A 16,405-nucleotide genomic window follows, 5' to 3' on the forward strand; every position below is an offset into this window, starting at 1 on the left:
CATGGCTCAAAACAAGGCCAACAAGAGGGTTAGAGACCCTCAACAGCCAAAAGACCTTAAACAACCACCAAAAGCACTTAAAAACAAGACTTTTTTCAGTTGAAAGCAAGGCCTAAATCAATATGCAAGAATGGCCAAAATGAGATACAAAAAAGTGCTAAAATAGGAAAAATACTCACCCTTGAAGTCCAACTTCGAAACCAGCAACTTCAGGGGGTAAAACCTCACTTTCAGAGCTCAAGAAGCCCTCCCAAGAACCTTAGTCTAATGGTGGTGGTGTATCTCTATGTCTTGTAGTGTAAAAGTGCAAGGAAAATGGACTAAAACACAACAATATAGAGAGAGAGAGCAAGAAATATAAAGAGAGAGAGAGCCATATCTCTTGTAAAAGTGCTGAACCTTTTCTAAGGAGGGAGGGCCTCTCCTTATATAGAGGGAAAACAATGCAAAGCTTCTTTAAGAAGCTTGGCAAGAGCTTCATCACTTCATACACGTGTATGGAGGGGAGATAAAAGGATTTCACCTAGCTCAAAAGATCTGGAGTAAAACCAGCTGAGACAGGGGTTCTGCCGGCCATCAGTGGTGGCCTGCAGTGGCTCATTGATGGCCGGCAGGCATCATCAATGGTCGGCAGCAACAAATCCATGGGCGACAGTGCATCAGGAGAACGATGCTGAAAGGACCAAGTCATGGTCCAAGAATGGGGCAGAAAGGATACAGGGTCTGGAAAGCTCGAACTTGTGACGTTCCGCCGCAAAAGTCGAATGCCCGATGAGCAATCGAACTTGTGTCCGGATGTACCTGCAAGCACAACCGAGCCTTGAGGACAGTCAGAAATGGGGTGTCTACAGTATGCCCCTTGGAGCAAACCCAAAAAGGAAGAAAACCTGGGAGCCTATCTTGGAGAAAGTCAAGAAAAAACTTTCCACCTGGAAAAGAAAATATATCTCCATAGAAGAAAGAATTACACTTATCAAATCAGTTTTGTCCTCTCTCCCCCTGTATTATATGTCTTTGTTCAAAATGCCTACTAAAGGTAGCTAGTGAAATTGATAAATATCAAAGATCTTTCCTTTGGGATAGAAATGATAAAAAAAAAAAAAAGAAGCTTCATCTTCTCAATTGGGAGGCTTGTTAAGTAAGAAGTTTGGGGGTTTGGGTTTCTAGAAAACCATTGAGTACAATGAAGCCTTATTATAGACATGGTGTTGATCATGCTAGTTGGCTGTTGTCACACCCCAAACTCAAGCGTGACCGGCTGTGGCCTACAAGGCCTTAGCCCAAGGCACACGTAAGCCTAAACACGAATCCATAATCACATAGAATAAATGTAACAATAGTCCAAAAATAAATAAATCAAAACTCAATCCAATGATATGTCACAAGTATAAACGGGCAAAACCAATCCTAATCATTACCATCCAAACCAATGGGACACAAACAACCCACATAACAAAATAATCATAAATGAATCTTAACCAAAAAGTATTCACAAAATTGACTTAACAACCATATATATATATATAATAAATGAATATCCTAGAGGTCCATGCAATTGAATCCCCACTATGCTATGAGTCCATTCTAAGTCCTTCTATCACCTGTAAATGATAAACAACTAAGTCAGCTGATAGCTTAATGAGTAGAAGTATGGATCGTAAATACAGTTTTGAAAACAAGGCTCAATTCCAAAATAAGATATATGTCATAGAAACTAGATTGACATACATTTTTGATAATGACAATCTATTTCAAAAAGAAGGTTCTACAGTTCAACAGTTAAAATACTCATGTCTCTCAAGAACATAACAAATGACATTCTCTACTTAAAACAAGTTACAACATGATCATCAATAATTTTCTAGGTATCAAGAATAACAAGTAACACACCACAAAGTTCTCAAGGCAATAAGCACGTTGGATCCAATATCGAACCAAGAGTCATCCTCGGGGTGGCAACCTGAGCCTTTTTTCTAAGCCGATCCGATTGAAGGTCACCTAGCCAAGCCCAGGTCTTTTCCTAGCAATCGTTGAGCACTAGAGTCATCACAGCCCAACCTGGATTTGTTCCCTAGTGGCCAGAGTCACCACACGCAGTGGAATAATTTTCCTAGACTTTTATATACAGATGGTCCCAATAATCAATACAATTTTGTTTTGCAAAATATGGTAGTTCACCATTATAAACATAAGACCATAACAAATAGTTTATAGTATGCCAAGTTTACACATATTTCAGAAATAATTTAATTCTATTGATAATATAATAATTTATCAAAACAGTTTAGTTCTGAAACAATAATTTAATTTTCCAACAGTTTTGGGTAGGGAAGCATTTATAAAAATATGTAGCATTCAACTACTCACCTGAACACGGTATAATATAATATTATCCTCAAATTGAATAGGAAAGTCCAACTAGTGTCTTGAACCAAGTACGAAAACTACATGTCACTAGTAACTTCAAAATACTAAAAAGAATAAGAAACTAAGCAAGCCCAAGCTAAATCACACTATCACGGCTCGACCCAACTCACCGTTACTATTACATAATACCTAAGTTCATGTTCTGCAAGGTCTAAAATTACCCAAGACATGGGTTCAGATTGAAACTTAATTAGAAGTAACTTCAAGTTAAAACAGAATTTTAAACAAGTTTTCTCAATCCATTCGCTAAATTTAAAAATTAAAAACCTACTCCATGCTGTTAGAAAAATTCCAAAACCTCCAGATATCAACTAATATATCCTAAGTTTCAAACCCAATTGGTTTTACTTGATTTGCTTGTCCAAATAATTATTTACAATTAATTATATCCGAAAAGTTGCTTTTTGCAGCACTTTAAAGAAATTAATCAGCTTGTTTGGTTCCAGTTTTCAGAAAGCAGTTTTCAGAAAATTTCACTTTTTTATTTTTCGTATTTTAATGTTTTCAATAAATTTTTTAATATTTTAAGCAATTTTTTTTTATTATTTTTAGACACACTTAACATAAACACACTTAAAAAATATAATATTTATGAAAAAAAATCTTTAAAAAATACACTAAATACCAAAAAATACAAAAACAAATATGAAAATTTAGTACATTTTCGTATTTTTGCATATTTATTAATTTTTTAAAATATTTTTTCACAAATATTTTACTATTTAGATACATCTAAGTAAAGTGCATCTAAAAAAGTAAAAAAATTACTTAAAATTTAAAAAATATTCACTAAAAACAAAAAAATACGAAAAATAAAAAATTCAGTTTTTAAAAAACTGAATTTAAAAAACTGAAACCAAACACATTGAATGGTTCTCTTAGTATATCCAAGAAATCAACAGAAGGCCAAAAATTTAAGAAACTAGACTCGTAACCGGTTCTAATGATGTTGATTTGATAATTTTCGGATTTATACTCAAAGAGAACGACATTTCCAAAGTTACTATTTTGTACTAGTTTCCTGGACATATTTGCACGCATCATTTTATATGGATTTTGACTCTCAAAAATTACTATTTAATTTTCGCATGAATATTTATTTAAGTTACTATAAAAATTTCAGTTTAAAATTCATTCGTTGGATATGATTTCTTGATTTTTAAAGTTTGTATTTGTGTGTAGAATTTTTTTTTGACTAAGAATTACATCCATTATTTCTCATCACCAACCACTGACTTGGCATCCAAACAACACACCCGTTTCTCCTATTCCTTCAACAACAAGCAGATTACACACATGAACAATCACAGTATAAAAATATAATAAAATAGGGGGTAAATTACACTTACCTCCATTGAGGTTTCTGACAAATACAGGGACCTCTCCTGTGATTTCAATAATTACAATAACCTCCCCTACTTTACTTGACAATATCAAGATCCCCCTATTTCGCCAATTTTGCACAAACAACGTTAGTAGCCTATACAAAATGACCATATTACCTTTGCTCTTGCATGCAAAAAGATGCAAAATGCCCTTTGTTCAAACACAGTAATTTCAGAGAAATTTCTACAAAGACAATAATCACAACAAAGACAATAATTACAAATAATAATCACAACAACAATAATCAAACAATTTTAGATAAATTTCAAGCAATTTCAAGCAAATTTCAAGCAATCTCAAACAAAGCAAAAGGAATCTCAACTAATTTCAAGCAATTTCAAAAATGTAATTTCACAAAAATAAATACTTGGATGAAAGAGATGAACCCAAATGATGAAGATGAACACATATGTAATTTCACAGAAATTTCTTCATGTTCTTCACTCAATTTTGTGGTCTTCATCTTCTTTACATTGTGATTTTGTTAAACTTTTAAGATGAAGGAGATGAACCCAGATGATGAAGATTCGAACAAACCTTGATGGATCGAACAAATGCTTACCTCCCGTTGGCCCTTGGTGGATTCGAACAAACCCATATCAAACGATGTCTAACCCAGACACACACAATTGTTGAAGGAGAGAGATGTACAAGAGAGAGAGAGAGAGATGTTCAATTTCATCAAAAGAATAAAATTTGATCTTTATGTGTATAGGTAGTGATATATATATAATATAGAGAGAGAGAAGTTATGCCCACGAAAAAAAAAACAAAAACAAAACAAAGTCTTGATCTTTATGTGTATATGTAGTGAGATATATATAAACTATAGAGAGAGAGAAGCTATGCTCAAGAAAGAAAAAAAAAAGTCTTGATCTTTATGTGTATATGTAGTGAGATATATATATATATATATATAGAGAGAGAGAGAGAGAGAGAGAGAGATAAGCTATGCCTATGAAAAAAGAAAAGAAAAAAAGAACAGAGTCTATGGATAATAAGGAGATGGAAGTGGTAAGGATTATAACTCACTAAAAAATAATAAATGATATTTTATTGAATCAAAATTTCTATTTTAGATAATAAAATATTTTTGTTTTAAGTGTTAACCAAACGTTGAAATACAAAAATAAAAGTGAATTTTTTTTTTTGTGTAAAATCAATTTATATAAAAAGAATTTTTGTGCAAAATATTTTAAGTTGAAACAAGCGGAGCCTAAGTTATTCTAATTTCGTTGAATGGAAAAGTGGGTATAAGATTAGAGGAGAAAATGTTGTGTGCCTACAACTTTTGTATAAATTTAATGTGGGTTTGGAATGGAAAATAAGGAGATGGAAGTGGTAAGGATTAGAGAGAGAGAGAGAGAGAGAGAGAGAGAGAGAGAGAGAGAGAGAAAATATGAGGTGATGGTAGTGATGCTACCAGTGGAAGAGTGGGTGAGGATGAGAGGAGGGAAAGGAAGAAGAGCAATGTTTGTTTGTGATGTTGTGGGTAATTTGGTTATAAGGATTTGTAGTGCTTAATTGTTAGAAACAAAGGGTAATTTTGGTATTCAGTCATGATAATATGCTGATGTAAGAAATTTTCATCACTTGTCTAACGGCTAGTTAACAGAAGGGTGGTTTGTATATATTGTCAACCAAAGTAGGAGAGGTTATTGTAATTATTGAAATCACAGGGGAGGTCTCTGTATTTGTCGGAAACCTCAGGGGAGGTCAGTGTAATTTACCCTAAAATAGGACAATACCTTAGAGTTGTTGACCCACCAATGTTGCTGAAAGTTTCTCTCCAATCTCGCTCTCTCTCTTCCCCTCTCTCTTTCCCCATCGTTCTCCCTCACAGCTATGGCTATTTTGTGGTGAACAAATAAGAGAGATTAGGGTTTTATTATTATTATTAACCTTTAATATCGTGTGTTTAAAATTAATTAAAATACCCTCTAACAATATTTAATTTGTACTTTAGGATTTACCATCAAAATATTTGAGATTGTAAAATTATTATTATTTAATTATTTACTTTATTTTTATATTCGGGTTCTCACAACTGCTCAATCAATCAAAGTTTGAACATTGTTCATCTGTGTGGAGGCATATTTCTTCGATGGAGAGGTTTGAATCCAGAATGTTAAACTTATTTCTTAAAAATACTCATTTGACGATTGAGGACAGAGGCAGAATCAAGTTTTGGAAGGACAATTGGGTGTCTAACCCTTCCTTATCAGAGATCTATCCCAAATTATTCTCTCTCGCTTCTAATAAAGATTCCTTTGTGAGGCAGATTCTCCACAATAATAATGGTTCTAGCTCCCCTGAATGGAACATTGTTTATAGCAGGAATCTTAGAGTTTGTTAAGATGAGCTTCACCAGGATCTGCTCTCAAGATTGCAAAATGTGCCTTTCAATAGAGATGGATCAGCAGATGCTTTGGTTTGGTCTCCCCCATCATTTGATGGAGTTTTCTCTGTTAAGTCTTTGTACACCATTCTTGAAGAATCATTGCATTTAACTCCTTTTCCTGTGGTGAAGCTACGGTATTTAGTAGCACCACCAAGAATCAAAGCTTTTGGCTGGTTAGTCTAGTGGAATAAAATAGCATTATTTGATCTACTTTTCAAAAGACACATTATTCAAGCTCCAAACTCATGTGCTTTTTTGCGGGATTGAAGAGGAATCATCATCTTATCTGCTATTGCATTGTCAGTTCTCATGGAAGGTATGGGTTGAAATCTCAATCCGGTGGGGGTTTTCTTGGGTAATTCCATCCTTATTGTTTGATCTGTTTGAATGGTGGTATAGCCAAAAATCAAAGCTCCAGGGAAAACTCATTTGGGAAGCAATTCCTTTAGCAACACTATGGACCCTTTGGTTTGCAAGAAATGAGAAGATCTTTAATAACAAGGATCCTAATTGGGAGGAACTTGGTGGAGAGCATTAAGTTCAAAGTTGCAATTTGAATGTAGCACTCTGCCAATCTCAAGGATTACATAGTCAATGACTTTGTGTTCAACTTGGGAGGTCTGAGGGGCTTGAGAATCAAATGATGCAACAACTTTTTTATTCAGTAGTTTTTCTATTCAGTTGCGTGTCTTTTCATTTGTTGTTGCTTCCGTATGTTGGTCTCTCTCCAACATGTTGGTTTGAGTTAGCATATGATTAGGCTTTATTCTTAGTGCCAACGTAGTTGGGATTAGAAATTTTTGCTGTGATGATGTTTGCTTTTGCCTTGCCTTTGTTGAAGTATATCAATCTGTACTTCATTGATTTCAATAATAAAGTTTCTTTTTACTGATAAAAAAAATAAAATAAAATAAAATGATTTTGAATTTAATATGACATTTTATCTTATTAATCATTTTAATTTATTTTATCTTTTAATACTATTTTAACTTTAAAAGTTTATATATAAAAAAAAAAACCTCTTTCCAAACACCCCAATATAATAAACGCCTCCCTTGAAATCACTATATATGAGCTCATTAAATCCAAACATTATCCTATAACATCACATCCAACCACAAAAAAACTCAATTATTTTTTTCCAAACGATAGTTGTAAATTGTTGAGGGGGACCATAGTGTAATTAATTCATAAATTAATTAAACTAATATTTCTTAAAATTTTTAAAAAAATGCAAGTCTCCAAGGTTGACATAATTATATTATTCCCTTACCACTTAAATTTGCATAACACGTCATTTGAAATGTATGTATTGTCATTAATTATCTTACATTCACACACTATGTCCATTAGTTTATTTACTTTTACTAGTACTAAAAGACAAAAAAGAAAAGGGCAATGGTAGAGGGCCACAATTTTTGTGGCTCAAATGGCTCAAAACTGTCAAAACGACGTCGTTTTGAGCACAAAACATGCCAAAACGACGTTGTTTTGACAGTTTTGAGCCATTTGAGCCACACAAATTGTGGCTCTCAAACATTATTCAAAAGAAAAAGGAAAATGGAAACTCAGGATAAATGTTTATTTCTAAACCTTTTTGGGTTTAGGCTACGTGTTTTGGGATTATACGGATAACAATAATGTGAAATACTATGGTAGTATTTGGTAGAATTTTAGAATTATGATTTGAAAATAAAGTTATATTTTGAGTTTGTGAGTTTTAAAATTATGATTTGAGTATAAAAAATTTATGTAGTTATGAGTTTTGAAAAGAATTTTGAATTGAATTTGAAATTTTTGATGTGTCATATAATATTTGGTTAGAAAACTTACAACTTATAACCAAACACACAATCCAAAATTCTATTCAAAACTTATAAAAAAAATTTAAAAAATTTCGAAAATATTTTTTATTTAAAATATAAAAATAACAAGTGCAAAAAAAAAAAAAAAAAAAAAAACTATTCCGGTGAGCAGGCCGGACGTCCAAGGAGACATCTGGAAGGATGATCGGGTAGACATGTTTTCAAAAGTGAGTGTGAAATCAATTTTTGAAATCACTAACCAAACACAACATTCAAACTAACTGGTGGAATTATGTTTCCAAACCTTTTCCAAACACAGCCTATATTACTCTCATCTGTTCAATTCTTATTTATGTGTTTATGTGTCATTCATCTATCCATTTATTTGTCTGGCTAATCTGCCTATTTGTTGAAATCATCACCACCATTGCTACGCATCGTTATGTGAAAAAAAAAACTTCAAAACAATAATTTGTCATTTTCAATGTATATTTTTTTAATTTTATTATCATGTCCTTAACCATATAACAAATCAATCTTTAGACATGTCATAAACGACCATAGAAACAGACTTTTCACTAATTTTCTTTGAAAAAAAAAAAGCTAGAATTTAGATTTTTTTTTTTTTTTTTTTTGGGTTTGTTTGGGCTTAACCTAATTTTGGGCTGACTTGTTAAGTAGTTGTGGAATGCACTTGGGCTTTGCTTGGGTATGGGCCGCACTCTACCCTCAGCTAGGGCAACTACGCTACCCTTTCTGTAATGGCAAGTTTTGGTGGACTGTTTTTAGTGATTTAAATTATTTTCAAATTATTCATAATTTTTTAAAATAAAAAAATAAAAAACAAATTCACCCTTTGATTGGTTTCGCCAAAATTTTATTATCAATTGTCAATCGTACAATTTAGATGCTTCTCGTTTTCTTCCACAAGCCAAACAATTTTGAGGACAATTTATCCTCTATCACGAAAAATATAATAATTAAGTGCATTTTATTGTAATAAATTTAAGGTACAAAAATCAATTAAGAAAATTGAACAGCTGAGTATAGAATTTTGGTAAAAAATATGGAATGATCAAAATCAACTCAAGTCAATGCAAAACTGAAATGGGTCGTTTTTTGGTTCATCAATGCAAAAATATTTGTTTTGGCCTGATGACACAATTGAGTGTATTTCCATTTGCATCTAAATAGTTCCTCAGTACGCTCAATTAAAATTTTAGTTCTTATTATATCCTAATATAAATTTATTAATAAGGACAATACAAATTAAATTGTAAAATAATTTTTTTTCTCTCCTCACAGTACCCCATAATCACTTCATATTCAAATCTCTTTATCTTCTTTTTTAAATTTCAATTATTTTCTCTTCATCTTTTTCCTTACTCTAAAACTCTAATCCATCCCACCAAAACTCACCATTATCATCAATATCATTATTATTATTTTTTATCAACAAACAAAGAATATATTGATGAAAATCAATGGAATATTACATCATAGTTCATCCATCAATACAGAAAAGAAGAGCAACAATGGGCTAATCAAAATAAACTCATCCCAACATAGTTGACACAGAGAAAGATGATTAAGCACAACACAGAACTCCAGCAGCCAAGTTGAAGAGCTTCCAACCAGCAAAAAGAAAAGAAAACAGAGGCAACACAAGCAAGAAAAAAAAAACATCAAAGCCACATGAGGATTCACTAATCCAAATAGTCAATTACATTAACATACATAACATAATTCAACACTTAAAATTATATGTTTAAGTGATAATCAATTAATCTCATTTGATAACCACAATTGACATTACTTAAAATTTTAAGTACCTCTTAAAATATAAGTTAAAACTTAAGAAATAAATTAAGTCATATGAAGCTTACTTAATTCTAAAATTTATAAATACTAAATATAAATGTAAATATACACTATTATAAACTCACCACTACCACTGCTACCGCTAATATTACTTCCACCACTACCACCATTACTACCACCACCATTGCTACAGCTATCACCGCCTCCACCACTAAACCATTGCTGCCATCACTACCATAACTATCAGCACTATCGTTACTATTACCACCATCACTGCCACTACTACCACCCCAATGCCATGTCACCACCACCACCACCACCGCTACTACTATACCACTGCCTTCATCATCATTATCATTATTACAATAAGCACCACCATCATTTTAGTACTACTACCATCGTCGCCACCATTGCCACCACCATCACCATCATGCCATCAACACCACCATTATAATATAAAAATTGAAATATACAAATTGAAAATAATAAATTTTAAATTTACGCTTATACATATCAAATAACTTATTTTTACTTTAGCACTTAAATTTTTATTAAATAGTTTTTCAGTTTAAAAAATTATGCATCTAATTTTTAATATTTAATTTTTAGCCTTCAATCTTCAGTTTTTAGTTTTCAGTTTTATCAAATACCACCTAAGTCTTTGTATACTTGCTTTATTAAAAATAATTGACAAGAAATATCTAAAAGAAAAAAGGTAATATGATAATCTTACATGGAATCCATATTAACTTCTTACCTATTATATCACGTAATCATTATTCAAAATAATGTTTTTATTAATTTAATTCTAAATATTTTATATCTATATGATGTATTTAGCATTTAAAGAGATGGCTATATTTTTTTATGTATCTGGAAAAAGTAATTGGATATTCAATTTGATTCGTAATTTGAGATAAGGCCATTTCAATTCACGATTTGAATCTAATTTAAGAATTTTGTAGAGAAGTAGGTAGCAATTACTGTTAATTTAAAAGTTCTCTATTGGAAAACTCTTTGTCAAAGTTGAGTTCTTCTTCTTGTTCTTTCTTGTTTTTGGTAGAAAGGGAACTGCATTAGAAATATAAATATAGAGTCAAGTTACAAATTTCTAGGAAAATAAACACCTCTAGTATTAGCGGCTAGATGCATAGAAATACAAGAAAGAGGAAAGGAGAACACATGCAATCCTTCCTGAAAATTTTCTCCTTTATTTGCTAACATAACCGCACAGACATTGGCTTCACAAAAGATGTGATGAATTGTTCCCAATCTGAGGCACTTCATGAGGTACCTGTAATCGGTTATGAAATTTATGAGCTACTGTGAATCATTGGGTTTTCCCATGATAAGTTGTTTTAACAAATATGCATGTGTCTCATTCTCAAGGTTCTTAATATTTCTATCAATTGCTAATTTTAGTCCATCACACATCGCCCAAAATTCTGCTACAATACAAGAAGCAACTCCTATATTTCTGGTAAAACTGGCTACCCAGCAGCTACCGTGATCTCTAATAATGCCTCTGGCGTAGGCCCTTCCTGGTGTGCACACTCTATTTTGACAGACCATAAAGACTTGCGTTTGGATGCTTCTCGATGATAAAAGTGTTGAACTTTGACTTTAGAAATACATTGAGTTGTTGTGATCTTCTCGTATAATCCTGTTGATCAAGTTTGCACTCCTCCGAACGTCGTCGCTTTGCTACCTAAAAACACAAACGTGAGCTCATTGGCGGGTGTTTGTCAGAAACCTCTCCGATGCCTAAGTCAGCAAATAGACAATAAATACAAAAACACTGTGCAATTGAGAGTCAGAATTACAATACCTGTGCATAGGGCCTTTCTTCAGTTTTTATAGAATCCGCCTGACACAATCCTAATAAGACTCCAACTCTCCTTAGCAGATTCTTCCTAGCAATCATAGCCTATCCTGAGAACACCTTTCTTACTACCAACCGAGTGAGACGGTTCAAATCTGTCACCTCGACTGGTAACACAGTTAACCGAGCTAACCTGGTTCCGTCCTGCACTGAACAGAACCAAGATGGCGTTCTATCGAGCTCACTCTAGCTCGGCTCTATGCACTGGTAATACCCCGGTTCGCTCTCTAGACTATATATAAGCAACCTAGTCCAGGCCCTGGCGCAATGTATGCACGGCTCAAGATTGAGCTACCCAAAACTCCTACCTCAGCCCAACATCCAAAAGAGACTCTACCTAGCTCGGCTCAATTTGCACACAAATTATCCTCTCAGTAACCAAACATATTTTTAATATAAAAATCATAGAGAATACTGTATCATTATGATTCATAATAAAGGATTTTTTTATTATTAAATAAATAATTTGTATTATTAATAAACATATATATAATTCATATTATTATTGTATATAAATTCTGTTTGTTTTGTATTATTCATAACTTAGTGCATGCAGGGCAAAGAACCATAGCCATGGCAGTATTCTCAGCAACACAAACACTGCAAAGCAGAAATAGAAATTGTAGCATTCCTTGGTAACCAAGTCAAGAAATATATGTTTACCATAAATAAATAAATAAAATTAATAATCAAAATCTAATCCAATCTTCACGGACAGCTTTTCTATCCTTCTCAATTTACAGTGTTTCCATATTACACACACTTTCTCTCTCCAATTCACATTTTGGTTTTTTTGCAGAGTTTTCCTTCTATAAATGCCCACTACTCTCATTTGCTAATCAAAACAACAACAAAAACTTGCATTCCTATCAAAACTCTCCCTCTCTCTCTCTCAGGTATAACCCCATTCTTCATCTTCTTGTTCCTTCTCTGTTTCCGCCATTGTTGTTCTCTTTCTCTCTTTACATATAGATAAGGATTTTCTTTTTCTTTGAATGGAAGGATATGGGTTTTCTTTGCCAGTTTTTTTCCCCCCCTGAAATACACTTTTTTATAAAAAAAATAACATAAAAATTATTTGGGTTTTCTTTGATTGTATCTTACATTGTATTTTCATTTGATTTCAGAGCATTGTCACATAATCTGAGCCATTTCAGGCGGTTACAGAGGTGGTATATTGACAAAGAGCTTATTATTTGAAAATAGAGATAACGTTTGTGATTCCCCAACTTTTGAAATCCTCTTCAGAGAGAGATTCAAGGCCCAATGGTTTGTTGGTTGTTTGGTTGATTGGCTCACTCATTGGCTGGCTTTTGTTTTCGTTACCAAGAATTTAGAGGAAAAAATATCTCCTAAAACTTGTGTGTCCATTGCTCTGTTTTTGTGACGGCTCTGTAAAATCCTTGATTGCCACTCCCGATCTTCTAGGTTTCGAGACGTTTCAAAACTCTCTCAAAATTCAAACATATTTTCATTCTTCTTGCTATATCCAAAGTGGGTTTTCAAGTTCTTTCTTTGAATCACTGCTTCACACTCAATCCAATTCTTGCAAGACACACACAATGCAGACCCAAAACCAAAACCAAACTCGAAATCGTAATCCTAACCGAAGCCCACCTGAGGATTTTACTCTGAAGGAGACATCACCGAACCTCGGTGGCAGCGGTGGTGGGAGGGCCGCCGGCATTGACAGAGTCTCCACCACTTTCGACCTCGTTGAGCAAATGGACTACCTCTATGTCAGAGTAGTCAAGGCCAAAGAATTGCCTCCAAAAGATGCTAATGCTAATACTAATGCTAATGCCAATGCCAACGGTTCTTCTTGTGATCCTTTTGTTGAACTGAAGCTTGGAAACTACAAGGGTGTGACAAAGCATTTCGAAAACAAACCCAACCCAGAATGGAACCAAGTATTTGCATTCTTGAAAGATCGAATTCATTCCACTTCCGTTGATATCATTGTGAAGGATAAGGATATGGATAATAGGGATGATTACATTGGCAAGATTGTGTTTGAAATCTATGATGTTCCGAAGAGGGTTCCACCAGATAGCCCTTTGGCGCCGCAATGGTACAAATTGGAGAACAAAAATGGGCAAAGGATTAGAGGAGAGTTGATGGTGGCTGTGTGGATGGGTACTCAAGCCGATGAGGTCTTCCCGGATGCTTGGCATTTGGATGCTGCTGGGGTTAGTGGCGATGGCGTGGCCAATATTCGATCAAAGGTATATCTATCCCCCAAGCTTTGGTATCTTAGAGTGAATGTGATTGAGGCTCAAGATTTGCAGCCAAGTGACAAGAATAGGCCCTTGGAAGTGTTTGTTAAGGTTGTTTTTGGGAATGTTGTTATGATAAGTAAAATTTCACAAAACAAGAATGTGAATCCGATGTGGAATGAGGACTTGATGTTTGTTGCTGCAGAGCCCTTTGAGGAAGAGTTGGTTATGAGTGTGGAGGATAGAGTGGCACCCAATAAGGATGAAGTTTTGGGGAAATGTAGGGTTCTTTTACAGAATGTGGAGAAGAGGACTGAATGTGAATGTGTGAATAGTAGATGGTACAATATTGAGAAGCAAGAGGGGAAGGTTGTGGGTCGGATTCGTACCAGGATCAGCTTGGATGGTGGGTACCATGTCCTCGATGAATTGACTCAATATAGCAGCGATCTGAGGGCTACAATGAAGCAATTGTGTAAACCGGGTATTGGGGTGTTCGAATTGGGGATTTTGAGTGCTCAAGGCTTGTCAGCAATGAAGAAGAAGGATGGTCGAGGAACTGCAGACGCCTATTGCGTGGCTAAATATGGGCAGAAATGGATTCGCACAAGAACAATCATAGACAGTTTCAATCCAAAATGGAACGAGCAATACACATGGGAAGTTTTTGATCATTGCACTGTCATTACAATTGTTGTATTTGATAACTGCCATTTGCAAGATAAGGATGGAGTGCAGGATGCAAGAATTGGGAAAGTGAGGATTCGGTTATCAATGCTTGAAAGTGATCGCGTTTACACACATTCGTATCCGCTCATAGTCTTACATTCCAATGGGGTGAAGAAGATGGGAGAGATTCAATTAGCTGTGAGGTTTACTTACTCATCTTTGTACAATATGCTCCAATTGTATGCACAGCCCCTTTTGCCAAAAATGCATTATCTTCACCCACTGTCTGTTTTTCAGCAAGGTAGCTTAAGGCACCAGGCAACTCAAATCATCGCAATGAGGATGAGCCGGGCTGAGCCTCCATTGAGAAAAGAGGTTGTTGAGTACGTGCTCGACGTAGGCTCACACATGTGGAGTATGCGAAAAAGCAGAGCCAATATTTGTAGGATTACCGATGTTTTGTCTGGCCTTGTTACAGTTAATAGATCGTTTGATGAGATACGCTTGTGGAAAAACCCTTTCAAGACGGTGTTCATCCACATATGGTGCTTGATAATAATCATCTACCCAAAAATGATTTTCACTACAATTTTACTATCCCTTTTTTTGGTGGGGCTTTTGAACTATAGGAAGAGGCCGCGACACCCTCCTCACATGGACGCGAGTCTCTCTCACGCTGATACAGCGACTGTTGATGAATTAGATGAAGAGTTTGATTCATTTCTGTCTTCTAGGCAAGCTGATGTTTTGAAGACGAGGTACAACAGATTGAGATGTATTGCAGCAAGGATGCAGACAGTGGTTGGGGATTTGGCAACACAAGGGGAGAGGTTTCATTCTTTGCTGAGCTGGCGTGATCCGAGAGCCACAGCTCTGTTTATGATATCCTGTTTGGTTGCGGCTGTGGTGCTTTGGTTCACTCCCATCCAAGGGTTATGTGTTCTTCTGGTATTATATGTTTTGAGGCATCCAAGGTTTCGTGATAAGCTCCATTCGTCGCCTTTTAACTTCTTCAGAAGGTTGCCTACAAAAGCAGATAGCTTGTTGTGAGGTTCTGAGATGTTTTGTTTTAATTTCAGTTTGACATTTGTGTTTTGAACTAATCTTATATGTTATGATGAACCTGTTCTGGTAGTCTCTTTCTTTTTCTTTTTCTTTTTTCTTTTTTCTTTTTTGTGTGTGTGTGTGTGTGTGTGTGTCTGTCAGTTTTCCTATTGCCATGATCCTAATGCTAAAATGCTCTTCACATTACTGAAATCCATGGCAATATTGGCTTTTTTCAGGTGAAGTTTTAGACCTTTGACTGCAAACTTAAGACTTCTACTAATGCTCTATTTGTTTTGATGGAAAAAAAATATCATAAAAAATATTTTTCTATGTGTAATTGCGACATTAAAACTAATGTGATAATGGTAAAAAGCCAGTCTTGATCAAGATATTAATGATCTTCTTTTCCTAGAAAAGTTCTTGCCTTTGCAACCTTTTTTTGATAACCAAAGGATGGATGTCCAGGAATGTGGCCCCTCAAACTTTCGAAAGTAATGCAAACGAGCACAATTTAGTATGCAATAATTACATACAATCATTGATATAGTAGAATAATAAAAAAAAAAATCATACAATTGATTTCATTTGATTAAACGACAAAACTTAATTTAATTTGAAAGAGCTCAAATCATTTAAATTTGATAAATAACACGTTATAATTCTTATGAATTTTGCGTTCCATTATGTTCCATCATTCCTTCAATCTTTAACATTGACATGACAGTAGAAGAGGGAAACATTTTATGCATAT

General features: G+C 34.3%; 1 protein-coding gene across 1 annotated transcript; it reads left to right on the forward strand.

The window, feature by feature from the left end:
- The first annotated feature begins 13,107 nt into the window (after nt 1-13,107).
- On the forward strand, nt 13,108-15,709 carry LOC145792303 (FT-interacting protein 3-like). Its single transcript, XM_082873066.1, has one exon. It carries the CDS (start codon nt 13,285-13,287, stop codon nt 15,655-15,657), a length of 2,373 nt encoding a protein of 790 aa, XP_082729192.1. The 5' UTR covers nt 13,108-13,284; the 3' UTR covers nt 15,658-15,709.
- Nucleotides 15,710-16,405: the final 696 nt, after the last annotated feature.

Source organism: Camellia sinensis, chromosome 6, assembly GCF_055761805.1.
Source record: "Camellia sinensis isolate YWXY chromosome 6, ASM5576180v1, whole genome shotgun sequence".
Taxonomy (NCBI): Eukaryota; Viridiplantae; Streptophyta; class Magnoliopsida; order Ericales; family Theaceae; genus Camellia; species Camellia sinensis.